Here is a 14,944-nt window from a genome sequence, read left to right on the forward strand (position 1 = left end):
CTCCTTTAATTCTACCATATCACTCCTTATTTCTTTAATATCCTTTTTAAGTTTTTGTGATTTTTAGCCATTGCCTCCTGCATGGTCTGTAGTATCATCTGCAATTCCTTAGTTGAGTTGGATCTTTCTCTCTGAGGCATATCCTCCAAAGATCTTTGGTTCGAGGGACTGGCAGCCGCTATGGATGGCTGGGATGCTGGCTTCCTCCCCGTGCCAATTTTCGTTAAATTTGTACTACTTATCATTTTTTGGAGGAATTGGATCCCTACTTTAATTTTTTTCCAGAACTCCCACTTAGTTCTCTCCCTCGTAACTTTCTCCAGTCCTCCTTCTTTCTTTCTTTCTTTCTTTCTTTCTTTCTTTCTTTCTTTCTTTCTTTCATCTATCTATCTATCTATCTATCTATCTATCTATCTTTCTTTTTCCTTCCTTCCTTCCTTCCTTCCTTCCTTCCTTCCTTCCTTCCTTCCTCCCTTCCTTCCTCCCTCCTTCCTTCCTTCCTGCCTACCTATCTTCCTTCCTGCCTACGTACCTTCCTACCTTCCTTCCTCTCCCTCTCCTCTTCCCTCTACCTCTACTCAATTATCAATTTTAAATAGTGATAGGGGGTAGTAAACTCTATATATCAATTAGTTCGTATGTTATATGGGAACAGCTGTCATAGGATAGTGAGATAGTGTGAGAGACTTATTGGTTTATCACTGTATATATATGTATGTGTATGTCACATTTATAATACTCCTAACTTTCTATTAATCTATTAATCTATTTTGATAACTTAATAACATTTAAGAGTAGAATGCTTATAGTTATCACTTATATTATGATCAAACAATCTCCTAGATTAATCAGTACTAGTGCCAATAATATTGAAAGGAGTTAGGATTAATAATCTTACAACAATAACAGAAACAGTATATTCCTTTGATGGTAGTATTATAACATTAATTCCTATTTTTTAAGTTCAACCTTAGATGCGTCCCTCCTGTGTTGGATAATTATATGACAGTGTTCTGGGTTCCCCTGCTCCGATAGATCTTCTTTCTCTCTCTCCAGATAGTAGTATCCAAATGTTATCCAGAGAATATAGTCAGCAAAAATCCTGTTTTCTCTTAAGGTATTAAGGGAGGGGGGAATTCCAGATTTCACCAGTAGATGTCGTTCTTCCACTTGTCCAGAAGCTAACCAACTGCAATCAATCTACATATATATGTTGCTAAGATACAGTGACGTGCGGTGAAGTTTATGGCTAGTGAGGCAGCAATTTTTTTAGACTTGTGGACTTCCCTCCCAGAACTCCCAGAATTCCACAGCCAGGCATTCTCCCCTCCTCTCCCCCACACCCTGCTGACTAAAGCGCTTCCTTTCGCCCGCCTGAGCTCCTCTTCCTCTTATATATATGAAACTCCCTCGTGGATATTATTATTTTATATATTATTATTTCATGATGAGAGGGGAGGCTCTGCCTCCCCTGCCTCTAATGACCGCATGTCCCTGCTAAGATATATTTCTTCCTTCAAACCTTCAAGACTTGTATAATTAACTCAAAACCCCTTGAAGGTATCTGTGTTATTTACAGCCGGCCTTGTTATGTTAACAGATTAGGTTTAGGTTCAGCTTATTAGACAGTTCAGAGAGTAAAAAGATAAAGCCTCCATTTTTCACTCAGCATATTTCTCTCGCCGCTGTAATGGAGGAGGGTAAGCAGCCGCCCCACTTCTTCTTGGAGCCCTTAATCTCTTGAGCTGTTTTGGGATAGAATTACCTTCTCCAAGGTCTGGAAACTGTTAGTTCACTCGCAACTCCGACAGCTTCTCTGTAATAAATCCTCGCTTGCTTTGAACTCTTGTCAGCATTTTGGGACGGCCATTACTGTCGCCCTCTTCCACGTCCGGGGATATGAAGGAGATTTCAAGCACAGACCATGGATTGCGGTCCTATGGTCATGTCAAACCAACCTTCTCTCTTCAGTCTTCCCTCCAGGAAGGCTTGGCTTGTCAAAATCTTTTCAGCAAACCCCCTCCGGATGTTAGATCTGGCTGCTGCTAACAGAGCTCTCTGTCCGAGCAGCCATTCATGCTGGCAGCAAGCCCCGCCCTCCAAAGTGTCCATACATCTTGATCTTTAGAAATATGCCCGCGCTCCCTGGGAGATCAAGATAGAAGAGTTTGGATCTTTAAAAATTAGCCAGCGTCCCGCTGGCAGATCCAAATTAGAAATGAACACCCCCAGGGCAGAGACAGGTATTAACAATCTAGTGCTTAAGGAGATAGAACAACGGGGGTAACTTCGAGCAAAAGTAAGAAATTTAGCAGGTAATAAAAGGTAAAGCCTGTCTGAATGGGAAGACCTAGGTAATTGGACTTGATTAATTTGTTGTAATGTCTGTTAAAATTCTTAGGTGTGCATCTATACTAATAACATGTAGAATTGAATGGCATTGAATTGATTGTGATATGTTTGATCAGCTGGCAAAATAAGTAAGCTTGGGCTTGAGGCTGTGGGGAAGGGGAGGGTAGTTAGGATTTAAGCTACTCTCTGAGTTTCCCTATGCTTGGAGAATGAGCCACATGTTCCCCAAGGAAAGAAAACTGAAGATTTAAAGGGACGGGACCTCCCCCAGGCCTGAAAGTGTTGTTCCATGGTATTTGTGTTGTTCCATGGTATTTGTGCATGTATGTGTGTGTGTGTGTGATCATTTCCAGACCTGGAGGGAAGTTGATATCCTTTAATAATAGAAAATGGAGCTCATTGGCTTATGTACAGCTCCCTGAAATAATTGTAATAATTGCTTTGCATGAAGAAAGAATGAAATGGGATTTTTGTATATGAAATTAATTTACACAAGCAGTCTGATTGCAGTGCAAATGTGAGTATGTTGATGGTAAAAGTTGGTGTGAATGTACTTTGATTCCCTTTCATATAAAGAAACAGTAAGTTGCAAGGTTGTTTAATGGTATGTGTGTATGTATGTGTGTTACCATTTCCAAATATGAAGGGAGGGTGAGATCCTCTAATAATAGTAAAAAATGGAGCTCATTGGCTTGTAAAAAGCTCCATGAAATACTTATAATGATTGGTTGGCATGAGCAAGCATGAAGGTCTGATTGCAGTATGAATATGAGTGTGTGTCCCCAATGCCCCAGGGAGTGATAAGTGAAGGGATCCAGAGACCTATGAATGCCTGCGTGTATTTCCCCCCTCTTCCTTCTGGGTCATTCTTTGGAGGGAAGCAGGAAAGGTGGGGAGAGTGAGTGTCTGTTCATTTTTACCATGAGTGTGTGTATGAAATGCCCCCAGTGATACCTGTGAATGCCTCTGTGCATCCCCTCTCCTTCTTTCCCTTCTTCCTTTTGGGTCATTAAAGGGGGCTGAAGTTTTTCTGCTCACTTTAACCATATTTTTTCTCTCTCTCTTCTGAGAAATTTGGAGCAAATGGGTGACCTGCTCCTGCACCTTTACCTTTCACTATTGTGATCTTTTCATCTGCATATAAAAGTTATCCATTTACAGTTCCTGGTCTGCTCTGAATACAATTTTGATTTTTTTTTCCTTCTGGAAATTTTTGAGATTTAAAATGCTTAATTAAACCTATAAAAAGAAATGATTTTGAGATATTTTGCTTACATTTGTAAATGTTTTAACATACTTAATGAGAATTTGCTTCCATCTGAATGGAATCTGATATTTTGGAGTGTTGACTCAAAGTACCTCTTTTTTTTAATTGCATTTTTTTTTAAAAAAAGCTGTTCTTCCCTCCTTCTTTTACGCCTGAGTGCATTTTAAATGCTTATGAGTCAAGGTGATATTTTGATTATTTGTTTGCAACACAAGTTGTTGTCCCTCTTGGAAATTTACTCATTTTACTGCAAAAGTGTTTCAATCATAGAGGCAGTGGGAATGTCATGTTCCATGAAATTTACATCGTCTGCCTTCTGAAATAATGTTTGGATTTCCACAATTGGACAGAATGGGTGAAATTCCACAACATGAGATTAAAGATATGTCTGTAAAGAACTGTATACTTGGCCTCTTTTTTAAAAAACTTCAGAAACAAGGGACTGCTAGCTCAAACCATAACTCTTGAATTGGCTGCTGGTGATTGCGTCCTGATAAAACCTGACATGAGGGAAAAAACTTAGCCACGCCTGGGACAGACTCTACCAAGCCTGACTGACCACTCTTACCAGCAAGCCAAACCTAATGCCATCCAGCAAACATGAAAAAGGACCCTGAGATGAAGTAAAGACCAAAAGACTCTTCAATTCCCAGAAGACAGCTGTAAAGACTATGGGGGAGGGTGGAAATTGATTGTAAAGTTTTCTTTCTTTTCTTCCTTCACAGAAATTCATTGTAGGGTTTTCTTTCTTGTCTCATTTATATTGTAATCAGTTTAATGTATTCATGTAAGAATTGTATTTGAGAATGGCTAGCACAGCAAGTTCTGAACACCTTAGATTTCTGTCTAGTGGGAGGGAAATTTTGTCCAAAATGTCTGTATTTTCTGTATTGTAGAAGCAGTTACATACACACACACACACAGAGAGAGAGAGAGAGACAAAGAGAGAGAGAGAGAGAGAGAGAGAGAGAGGGAGGGAGGGAGGGAGGGAGAGAGAGAGAGAGAGAGAGAGAGAGAGAGAGAGAGAGAGAGAGAGAGAGAGAGAACCTATTCAGAATTAAACTGAAACTATCTCCTTGATTTACCTCCACACAAAGCTTCTCTTAGGTTGACTTTTGCCCTAGCACATAAGCCTAAGCAGTGATATCTCCCTTTTAACCCGCAGGGAGGGTCAATTCCCCCTATGCAATTCCCCCACATGAAGAGTAGCAGAAAGGATCTTCAAAACATGAGCCCTGAATAAGAGCTAGGGCAGGTTCAAGAACCATCCCTTTGAAATGGGCAGCCTGTAACTTAAAAGAAAAGCATGGCTGCGAAGAATTTTGGGATTTCTGCTTGTTTAAAACCTGTCTGGAAGCTCACAGAAAGTGGTATCTAATATTAATTGGATACTGTAAATTTCTTTCCAGAAATTATGCCCTGGTTGCTAGACCTTCATGGTTGAAAGCTCTCTGGGAGCCATTGAAGGGATACTTTGCTGCCTCTCTCAATGCCTTTCTATCAGAAAAATTAAGTTTCCCTGATATGACCAATTTTGATCTTTTGTCAAGAACATGTGCGTTCCACTCACATGTTTTGAAAAAATAAAGGAGGGATTGTGGAAAGTTATCACTCAGCCCCCTCCCAGAAAAATGAAATATCCTAGGAAATATTGAAAAGGCAGAATATTACATTTCCCTGGATGTCAAAAGGAAGAAAGATGTTTAAAGAGAGAATAGCTCCCTGTAGCTTCCTGCCTCCACCCACTTTGTCAATGGGCCATTAAGGTGGCCAAGTCAGTCCCTTTACATAATAAAGAGTTCTCCCCTTCAGCTCCAGGGGGATGGGATTAAGGCATGATAATATTGGCCCTTTACCAAACTCACCACATGGCATCTGAGAACTCAACCAAACCTGGATTCAAAACGCAGCTTTTATTATTCACACTTATAGACCGCCCCCTCTCCCGGAGAGGACTCGGGGCGGTGTACAGTCACTAAAATACATTATAAAATACATACATAAACAATTAAATTAATACTGGTGAAGGAGGTTATGAGACTGTAATCGAATAATAAATATAATACGTTAAAAGCCTATAAAACCCTTAAAACCCAATTAAAATAAATAAATCCCGGGAGGTAAAACTAAGACAGTGCCAGGCCAGCTGATTGAAATAGGTGAGTCTTTAACTTTTGCCGGAAGGAGCGGAGGTCGGTGGTGGTTCGAATGTCTGGGGGGAGGTCATTCCAGAGGGTTGGGCCCATCACAGAGAAGGATCTACTCCTAGGTGTCGCCCGCTGGCATTGCCTGGCAGACGGCACCAGGAGGAGCCCCTCCCTGTGTGAGCGGATAGGTCGCAGGGACGTGTGTGGTAGGATGCGATCCTGCAGATAACTAGGTCCTCTGCCATGGAGCGCTTTAAAGATGGTAATCAATACCTTGAAACGCACCCGAAAGGCTACAGGTAGCCAGTGCAGCTCGCGCAGGAGAGGTGTTACGTGGGAGTAACGAGTACTTCCCATAATAACCCGCGCGGCTGCGTTCTGAACTAGCTGCAGTCTCCGGATGCGTCCCAAGGGAAGCCCCATGTAGAGAGCATTGCAGTAGTCCAGGCGAGACGTCACCAGCGCATGAGTGACCGTGCGCAGGGCACTCCGGTCCAGTAGGGGGCGCAATTGGCGCACCAGGCGAACCTGGTGGAATGCCCCCCTTGCCACGGCTGTCACATGGTCCTCCATTGACAGCCGGGCATCAAGGAGGACACCCAAATTGCGCGCCCGCTCCACAGGGGACAACTGTTCGCCCCCTATGGCCAGCGATGGAGTCAGCTGGCTGAACCGAGGTGCCGGCAACCACAGCCACTCGGTCTTGGAGGGGTTGAGTTTGAGTCTGTTGTCCCCCATCCAGACCCCGACGGCCTCCAAACACCGGGACATCACTTCGACAGCCTCGTTGGGGTGGTTTGGGGTTGAAATATACAGCTGAGTATCATCAGCGTAGAGGTGGTATTCAACCCCAAAACCACGGATGATCTCACCCAGCGGCTTCACATATGCGTTGAACAGGAGAGGCGAGAGGACCGACCCCTGTGGCACCCCACAAGTGAGTGGCCTCAGGGACGACCTCTGTCCCCCTGTCAACACACATTGCTTCCGGTCAGAGAGGTAGGAGCCGAACCACCGCAAAACGGTGCCTCCGACTCCCATCCCCTCCAACCGGCGCAATAGGATACCATGGTCGATGGTATCAAAAGCCGCCGAGAGGTCTAATAGGACCAGGATAGAGGAGCAACCCCTATCTCTGGCCCTCCAGAGATCATCGACCAACGCGACCAAGGCTGTCTCGGTGCTGTGCCCGGGTCGGAAGCCGGACTGGCGTGGGTCTAGATAATCGGATTCGTCTAGGTGTCGCGGGAGCTGCTGCGCCACCACATTCTCAACAACCTTCGCCACGAAGGGAAGGTTGGAGACTGGACGATAGTTAGCTAGCTCCATTGGGTCGAGTGAAGGCCTCTTGAGCAAGGGTCTCACCACCGCCTCTTTCAAGGCGGTTGGCAAGTAACCCTCACCCAATGATGCACTCACCAGGCCCAGGAGCCAGCCTCGTGTCACCTCCCAGGCTGCCAGTACCAGCCAGGAGGGGCACGGGTCCGTTAAACAAGTGGTGGGTCGCAGCCGTCCACGCAACCTGTCCAAATCCTCGGGGGCAACAGAGTCAAACTCCTCCCAGAGTGGTCTCTCAAGACTCGCTGTTGGCGGCTCGTCTGGTCCACTGACGGAGGTCCACCCGCTCCGGATCTGATCGATTTTGTCCTGAAGATATTCCCCAAACTCCTCTGCTCTACCCTGTAAGGGTGTCTCCCGCCCCCTCTGCGATAGAAGGGAGCGAGTCACCCTAAACAGGGTGGCAGGGCGGTTATCCGCGGACGCAATAAGAGCAGCACAATGTCTACGTTTGGCCGCTCTTATTGCCACAAGGTAAGTCCGCAAATAGGCTCTTACCTGTGTTCGGTCAGATTCGGAGCGTGAGGACCTCCACCTGCTCTCTAGACGTCTCCTGTGGCGCTTCATCACCCTAAGCTCCTCAGTAAACCAAGGAGCCCGGGTGGGTCGATGCCGCAGGAGAGGTCGCAAAGGCGCAACCCGGTCCAAGGCCCCAGTCGTCGCCCTATTCCAGGCGGTCACTAGGTCCTCGGAGCGGGAGCGGGACAAGGCTACAGGAATTGGCCCAAGCTCCGTCTGGAATCTATCAGATTCCATCAGGTGCCTGGGGCGGTACCAGTTTATAGGGTCTGGTTCCGCCTCCTCGCGGTGGGGGATAGCGCCAGGGAAGTCCAGCCGGAGGGATGAGTGGTCTGACCATGACAGGGGCGTGATGACTAAATCCCCTATTCCCAGATCACTCGTCCACTGCTCAGATACAAAAATGAGGTCCAGTGTGTGGCCCCCTTCGTGAGTGGGGCCCTGCACTAATTGGGTCAGGTCCATGGCCGTCATGGAAGCCATGAACTCCCGAGCCGCCTCGGAAGCCGCTCCCATTGACGGCAAGTTGAAGTCCCCCATGACCAAAAGTCTGGGAGTCTCAACTGCCGTCGCAGAGATTAGCTCGAGGAGCTCGGGCAGGGCTGCTGATGCATAGCGAGGAGCCAAGTATACAATCAGCAAGCCCCACTGCCTCCCTGGGCCCCAGTTCACACCAAGGGACTCACACCCGGGTATCTGAGGAACAGTGAACTCCCTCGGCTCTAAACATTCCCGCATAACCACCGCCACCCCTCCACCCTTACCCAGGGCCCGAGGCTGATGGAATGCACGGAAACCCGGTGGGCACATTTCCACGAGGGGTAAACCACCCTCGTGGCCCAACCAGGTCTCCGTTATCCCTGCAAGGTCTAGCTCCCCCTCTGAAATCAACTCATTAATGAGGGGGGCCTTGTTGGTGACAGACCTTGCGTTACAAAGCATCAGCCGCAGGCCCTGGCTCTGTATAACCTGTCCACCTAGACTGCAGGGGTTGGTACAAGCGACCGGGCGTAACCAACAGCCCCGGTCTCCCAACCGACCTTGAGATCTTATCCTGTCCTCGCATCCCCTCCTCCCCGCGACCGTTACAATAGGGCAACCCTCTGCTTTAGTGACCTTTATATTCCCCCCCGCCACCGCATCCCCGTCCTTCCTAGACTCACCTGTCTGCTTAAATAGTTGCCCCTGCATGGCCCCATGGGAGTCTACTGTAATGCTCTCTACATGGGGCTCCCCTTGAGGTGCACCCGGAGACTGCAGTTGGTCCAGAATGCAGCCGCGCGGGTAATTATGGGGAGATCGAGGTTCTCCCATATAACACCTCTCCTGCGCGAGCTGCACTGGCTTCCTGTGGCCTACTGGGTGCGCTTCAAGGTGTTAGTTACCATCTTCAAAGCGCTCCATGGCATAGGGCCTAGTTACCTGCGAGATCGTGTCCTGCCCCATACATCCCTGCGGCCCATTCGCTCACACAGAGAGGGTCTCCTCCGGGTGCCGTCCTCTAGAGATTGTCAGAGGGCAGTGCCCAGGAGTAGGTCCTTCTCTGTGGCGGGCCCTACGCTTTGGAATGACCTCCCCCCAGACATTAGGACAACAACCGATCTCCGCTCCTTCCGCAGTAAACTGAAGACCCACCTGTTTCGGCTAGCCGGCCTGGCATAACTCGACAACTTTTCCACCCCTTGGTCATTTTTAATTGTTAATTTTAGTTTTTAAACTTTTAATGTTATTGGGGTTTTAACCTTTTTGAGTATTGTAATTTATTTATTTATTTTTTACCTCCTCTGTATGACACTGTGCTGACTGTTGCTTGTGTACGTCGCCCCGAGTCCCTGTGGGGAGAGGGGGCGACTAATAAGTTCAAATAAATAAATAAATAAATAACAACCAATTAGAAGACAAGATCAAGATCAAAGGCCAGAGAGGGCATAAAACCAGGGACTCAGCATCTCCGTCTTTCCTTCTCTTCTTCTCCACCAACATTGAAGCATGTGATCATCTTTTCTGTTCAGGACTCAAGCCATGTGGTCCTGTACACCATTAAAACCATCTTTCCAAGCAGCCTCCATGTCTCCAGTGTCTTTTTCCCCACTTGGAGCCAAACCCAGAAGGAATTTCTTTCATCAATACAAATATAACAACTTTTATTTCTATCAACAGGATTGGATGCTTACAATCTGTATTGCAAAATACAGGATTAGTGAGCAAGCAATACTAATCCTGTTTGTTGTGATTCCAGTGAAACATTAGCAAAAGAAGAGATCAAAGCCTGTATTGAATCGTCTTCCTTTCCCCACTTTGTAAAAATATTTTAAGAATTCACCCCAATCATCTTGGTGGATCAAAATATACAGAATGGTGCAATTCAAATAGTAAATAATAGCAGTGAGAAAAACAAGATTCAAGATGGGTTCTCATCCCAGAAACTATCTAGGCATTTTTTGGTTTAGTATATAATGCAAATACCACCAAATCAAATTGATTCATTGGTGATTGAATGTATAGTTGGTTAATTACTTGAAGGTACATAGCAATTTGCTCCTTATTAACAAACAGTATAGAAAGTTTTTTTTTATGGGGGGGATGCTCTTCTATGAAATCTAAAGCACTTCTTCCTTCCCTGCTCTGCTGTTCATATATTACAATTCCCTGATTAACGTGTTGATTTAGACATTTGAGGAGTTTCAGTTCAATACATCTGGAAAGCTCTAGGCTGAGAAACGCAATTCTAAGCGTTTAGCAGACAAGGAGCAAGAAAAGTGATTGGTGTTTATTGATTACTTCGCTGCTGTTTCTGGTGAATCCGCTGTTTGTTTCATTTCTTTCGACATAAAAATATAGTATTAATAGCTTTTTTAAAAAAAAATACATGTGTGATGTTATCGTAGTTACGTTCTGACTTCTATGTTGTGCTTAATATTTATTATTTTCACAGCCCTAAGCGCACAAAAGAAAATTCGAAAAACACATCTGTAGAAATTCTAACTATTGGGGAAACTGAAGATAGAAAAGCGGAGAAAAGGAACTACATTACCCAGCATACCAAATGACACCTACTTCCGGCATTCTCACGTGATTGTCTCACGTATCGTTATGGCGGAAACTGCGGAAAAGGTAAAACTTATGCGTAGATCAAGCTAGTTATTATAAACTGTCTAGAGAATCCTGAAGAGTTTCGAAAAATAATTATAAAACGGAAACTTTGGAGATATGGGCTTTTGTACGCTCCTGACGTTGGTAAAATAAAGTAGAAATCCAGCGGGATCGCTGAGTGAATGATAAAGGAATGGGAAGAGGAAACTGCTATTATTGTATACATCAGAAAGACTCTAATAATGGAGAAAAGATAAAAATGGGGAACTTGAAGAAGATAAAAATATTTGCTTGTTTGTATGATGGGGAAGAGTTTAAAGAAAGTATTAAGTGAAAATCATGCGCGTTTTCATTTCGGATTGCAGAATCCCTCAGTAATACAATAATTAATTAACTTGCTCTATGACTGTAATTCTTTCTTATAGATTGAGCTATAAAAGTATTAAGGTTTTTGGACAACAGTTTCCTTAACTTTAGTGGACTGCTTTTATGAACTTTAGTTATGACAATCTTAAATTATGGTCTGTGCAGTCTTCAGGCCACACTTGGAAAACTGCATTCAGTTTTTGTCTGCACGAGATAAAAAGATGTTGAGACTCTAGAAAGTGTTCAGAGAAGAGCAATAAAGATGATTGGACTGGAGGCTAAAAAATATGAAGAATGGTTGCAGGAATTGGGTATGTCAGGGCTGCCACAAACAATAGGGAGTCAAGCTATTCTCCAAAGCACCTGAGGGCAGAACAAGAAGCAATGGGTGGAAACTAATCAAGGAGAGAAGCAACTTAGAACTGAGGAGAACTTTCCTGACAATTAGAACAATTAATCAGTGGAACAACTTGCCTCTAGAAGTTGTGAATGCACCAACACTGGAAGTTTTTAAGAAGATGTTGGATAACCATTTGTCTAAAGTGGTGTAGGGTTTCCTGCCTGAGCAGGGGGTTGGACTAGAAGACCTCCAAGGTCCCCTCCAACTCTGTTATTCTATTCTATTCTATTCTATTCTATTCTATTCTATTCTATTCTATTCTATTCTATATAGTCACATTCAATCTCCAAAGGCTTTTCAAAGGAATTTTAATATAGTGCCTGTCTGCAACACCTTAAAGCAAGTGCATGCACTTCTAGGAAAATATACAATTGCTTTAAGAAGTTTAGGTAGGTTTTGTGTTCACATCCCCATGTACTTAAAGCACCTTTTGGAATATTGCACAACCCTACTAAACAATAAATGTCCAGGTTTAGTCTTTGTGTTAAACCAAATCTTGTTTAACTATTTGTTGAATTGAGTTGTAAATAACAGGTCAAGACAATGTGCCAATCCATGAACTATAGTTTAAAACTATAGTGTCTGGTTTTGCACATCCTACTTAATTATGTTAAGTAAGTAATGGTTGTAATTTTAATCAAATGTTCATAAATTTCCAATGGATCAATAAAGTTTATAAACTGAAAGTTAGCTTATTCTCTTTTAATTTATGTGGAGGAGCAAGAATGTTTCAGAGCTCATTTGGTTGACTGTCTGCTGAACTGGATTTTATATTTGTTACATTTGCTTTGTACAGGCAATAAGTTATTAAAAAACCTAAACAGAATAAAAAAATGCAAAAAAGCAAAATTTTAGCATCTGTTTAAATCTTCTATATTTTTGCTTAATTTTATATTGGTAATACAGTACTTTAGAAACTATAGAAGTTGTAAGATTGAAATAAGTCTTATTTATTACATCCTTTAGTTTTTACTCTAAAAATCCAACTTGAATTTTATGATTTCTACTAATTATATTAAATATTTCTAATTATGTGGAAATAAGCATGTTGAAACTTTAAAAAATAATTTATGTTAATTGATTGATTAAAATTCCATTAAATATGTTTATGAGGCAAAATTAATTTTAGTAAAACAAATATTGTCGCTTGTGTTTAGAGAGGCATTCCAATATTAGTTTCATATGAAGACTCTCAGTTGAAATGATACTAGGAAATTTATTTGGGAAAAACTAGAACACCAAGGATTTCATTAGCAAAAATGCAATTTCCACTTGATGATTGTAATCTCAATTTAGTTAATGAAATTCTTGTTGGTTTTAATTTAATTTAATTAATTTACAGGATTTGCAAAAATAACATTGACTTTATATTTTATCAGTCATAAGTATGTGGAATTAAAATTAGTAGAATAACATCTTCTATGGACCTTGTTGGTAAATTATTATGTATTTGTGTAATGGCAAGTACTTGCCTTGACATAAAGTAGAAAAGGTATTTCTGTAGAGTGTGTACTGTTAGTGGTCATTAGGCTTTGTTGGGGCAGAGACTGGGTTGAGACTGAGATTTGTTACTGACATTTTTTACTAATTCTCTGAAGAAAATCTACAATTGTAGGTGGGAAAACCTGTTTCTTAAAAAAGAAAACATTGACAGAAGCCAGAGAAGTCACTATAAACCAACCATTGTATAATAATTACTTTAAGAATTTTTCTCAGCTTGAAACTGAATTTGGAACTGAATAGTTCACAAGCAGGCTGTCACAAGTATACTTTGACAGCCCATGGTGGGCCAGGTATCTTGGCTGCTTCAGCCAATTTCAAATTATTAGCTCATAGTAATAACTTGAGGTAATTGATTTATTTTGATACTGTATTTTACTGGTGTTTATTTGGGATTGACTTACATTTTATAAACATATAATTTTTCAGATATCCACATGTATTTTGATTAAAAAAAATAACAATTTTGAAAATAAGATGACAGTAATATAAATACTTCAAGGTAGTCCATAATCCATAAACATTTACAGATTAAAATGTTTCCATCTTCATAGAATTTCTTTCTAATTACTAGTTCCTTACATTGCCCATACTTTTACACAATTCAAGCCTTTTAAACAACCATTAATATAGCCTTGTATATTGATATACAATTGTGGGTGTTCCTATTTATCCGAAATAATGAATAAATTTCAACTCACATTGAAGTATTATAGGCTCAATTGCATCTCCCTTCATAACTTTCAGATGGATTACTGCTACCTCAAGTAGGAATGGAACTACTGCAGAGATTTGTGCCTAACTCCTAACACTTGTAGGATATGTACAACAATACTGGAGAAAGCAAGCACCATTTCTGAGAGGTCTAACAGAACTTTGGGAGGGTGTCTTGGTGTTTTACTCATTCTATCAAGTCATAACAAATGAATTCATCAATGACCAATGTTTCTATCCTATTACCAGACCTAAATCCAGAGAGAGTGTTTAAGAGTTACATACCAGAGGTGATTTGAAGTCAAATCATTTCAATTGCATGAGAATTTGCAAACCTTCCAAGACTTCAAAGGGACAATGATTTAATATTACACTTGGGCCTAAATAAGTGGCTGAAGCCTGCTTTTGGATATTCAACTTTCTAGATACAGTACAATTCTGAGGGTTTTTTTTAATTCCCCCCCTCCCCCTGAGTAATTTCAGAGAATCCAGTAGTGGCAGTAGTCTGTGTAAAACTTTTACTAAAATGAGGCAGAAAAAAATTAAGGGCACCAAGTTACTTGGATCAAGAAATAAAATTTGGATTCATTAGATAGCTAGAATTCATTTACCCCATTCATCCTGCAAAGTTAGTATACAAATCATGTTTATAAAGAATCTATGAAACATCTTTTAGTATACAGTATACTGTAATTGTGATTCCTTCACCATCTTGTATCTTATAAGTTGAGCTTTAAATTTCATAATGATAGAGCATTCTTATTTTAAAAAAAATGTCTACCACATGAGTTTTGGCTATAGGTTAACTGTTCCAAATTCACTTTGTGGCATAAATATAGTCCTATGATATAGCAATTATAGTCAGACTCTGCTGCAATTAGTCATCTTATTGTCAAAATGTTACCTCATAAGGTTTATAAAGCTTTCTCTTCTCATGAAGTCTTCATTTCTATTGTGTGCTGCTGTTAAAATGCTTAAATTCAGTGTCAGCATATTAGATGTAACCTTTTATTGCTGTTGATAACTGTAAATAAGTTAAGTACATCTTCATTTTGCTGACCTCTTGAAGGAAGTGTGGTATCAGCAGATTTTGTTACTGGACAGGTGAGAGATTTTCAAGAGTAGACTTAATTTTTTTTGTTTGTTTGATTGCCACAGTAAGATACATTACTTTCTGAGAGAGATATTTTAAAAGTAAACCTTTTGTTGATGATTTGAGCAATGTAAGACCAAAAATAATGCTGGTTT

At 41.8% G+C, this 14,944-nt stretch overlaps 1 protein-coding gene across 2 annotated transcripts in view; it reads left to right on the top strand.

Moving 5' to 3' along the window:
• Window positions 1-14,944, top strand: part of VPS41 (VPS41 subunit of HOPS complex) — a 241,866-nt gene that overhangs the window by 14,372 nt on the left and 212,550 nt on the right. For both annotated transcript variants that reach the window (XM_081932591.1, XM_081932590.1), the window contains exon 2: window positions 10,559-10,737. In XM_081932591.1, the coding sequence (XP_081788717.1) occupies window positions 10,717-10,737 (21 nt within the window). In that variant the 5' untranslated portion in view covers window positions 10,559-10,716. The remainder of the gene's footprint in view (window positions 1-10,558; window positions 10,738-14,944) is intronic.

The sequence above is a fragment of the Natrix helvetica genome, assembly GCF_964273705.1.
Source record: "Natrix helvetica genome assembly, chromosome: Z".
NCBI classification, from domain to species: domain Eukaryota; kingdom Metazoa; phylum Chordata; class Lepidosauria; order Squamata; family Natricidae; genus Natrix; species Natrix helvetica.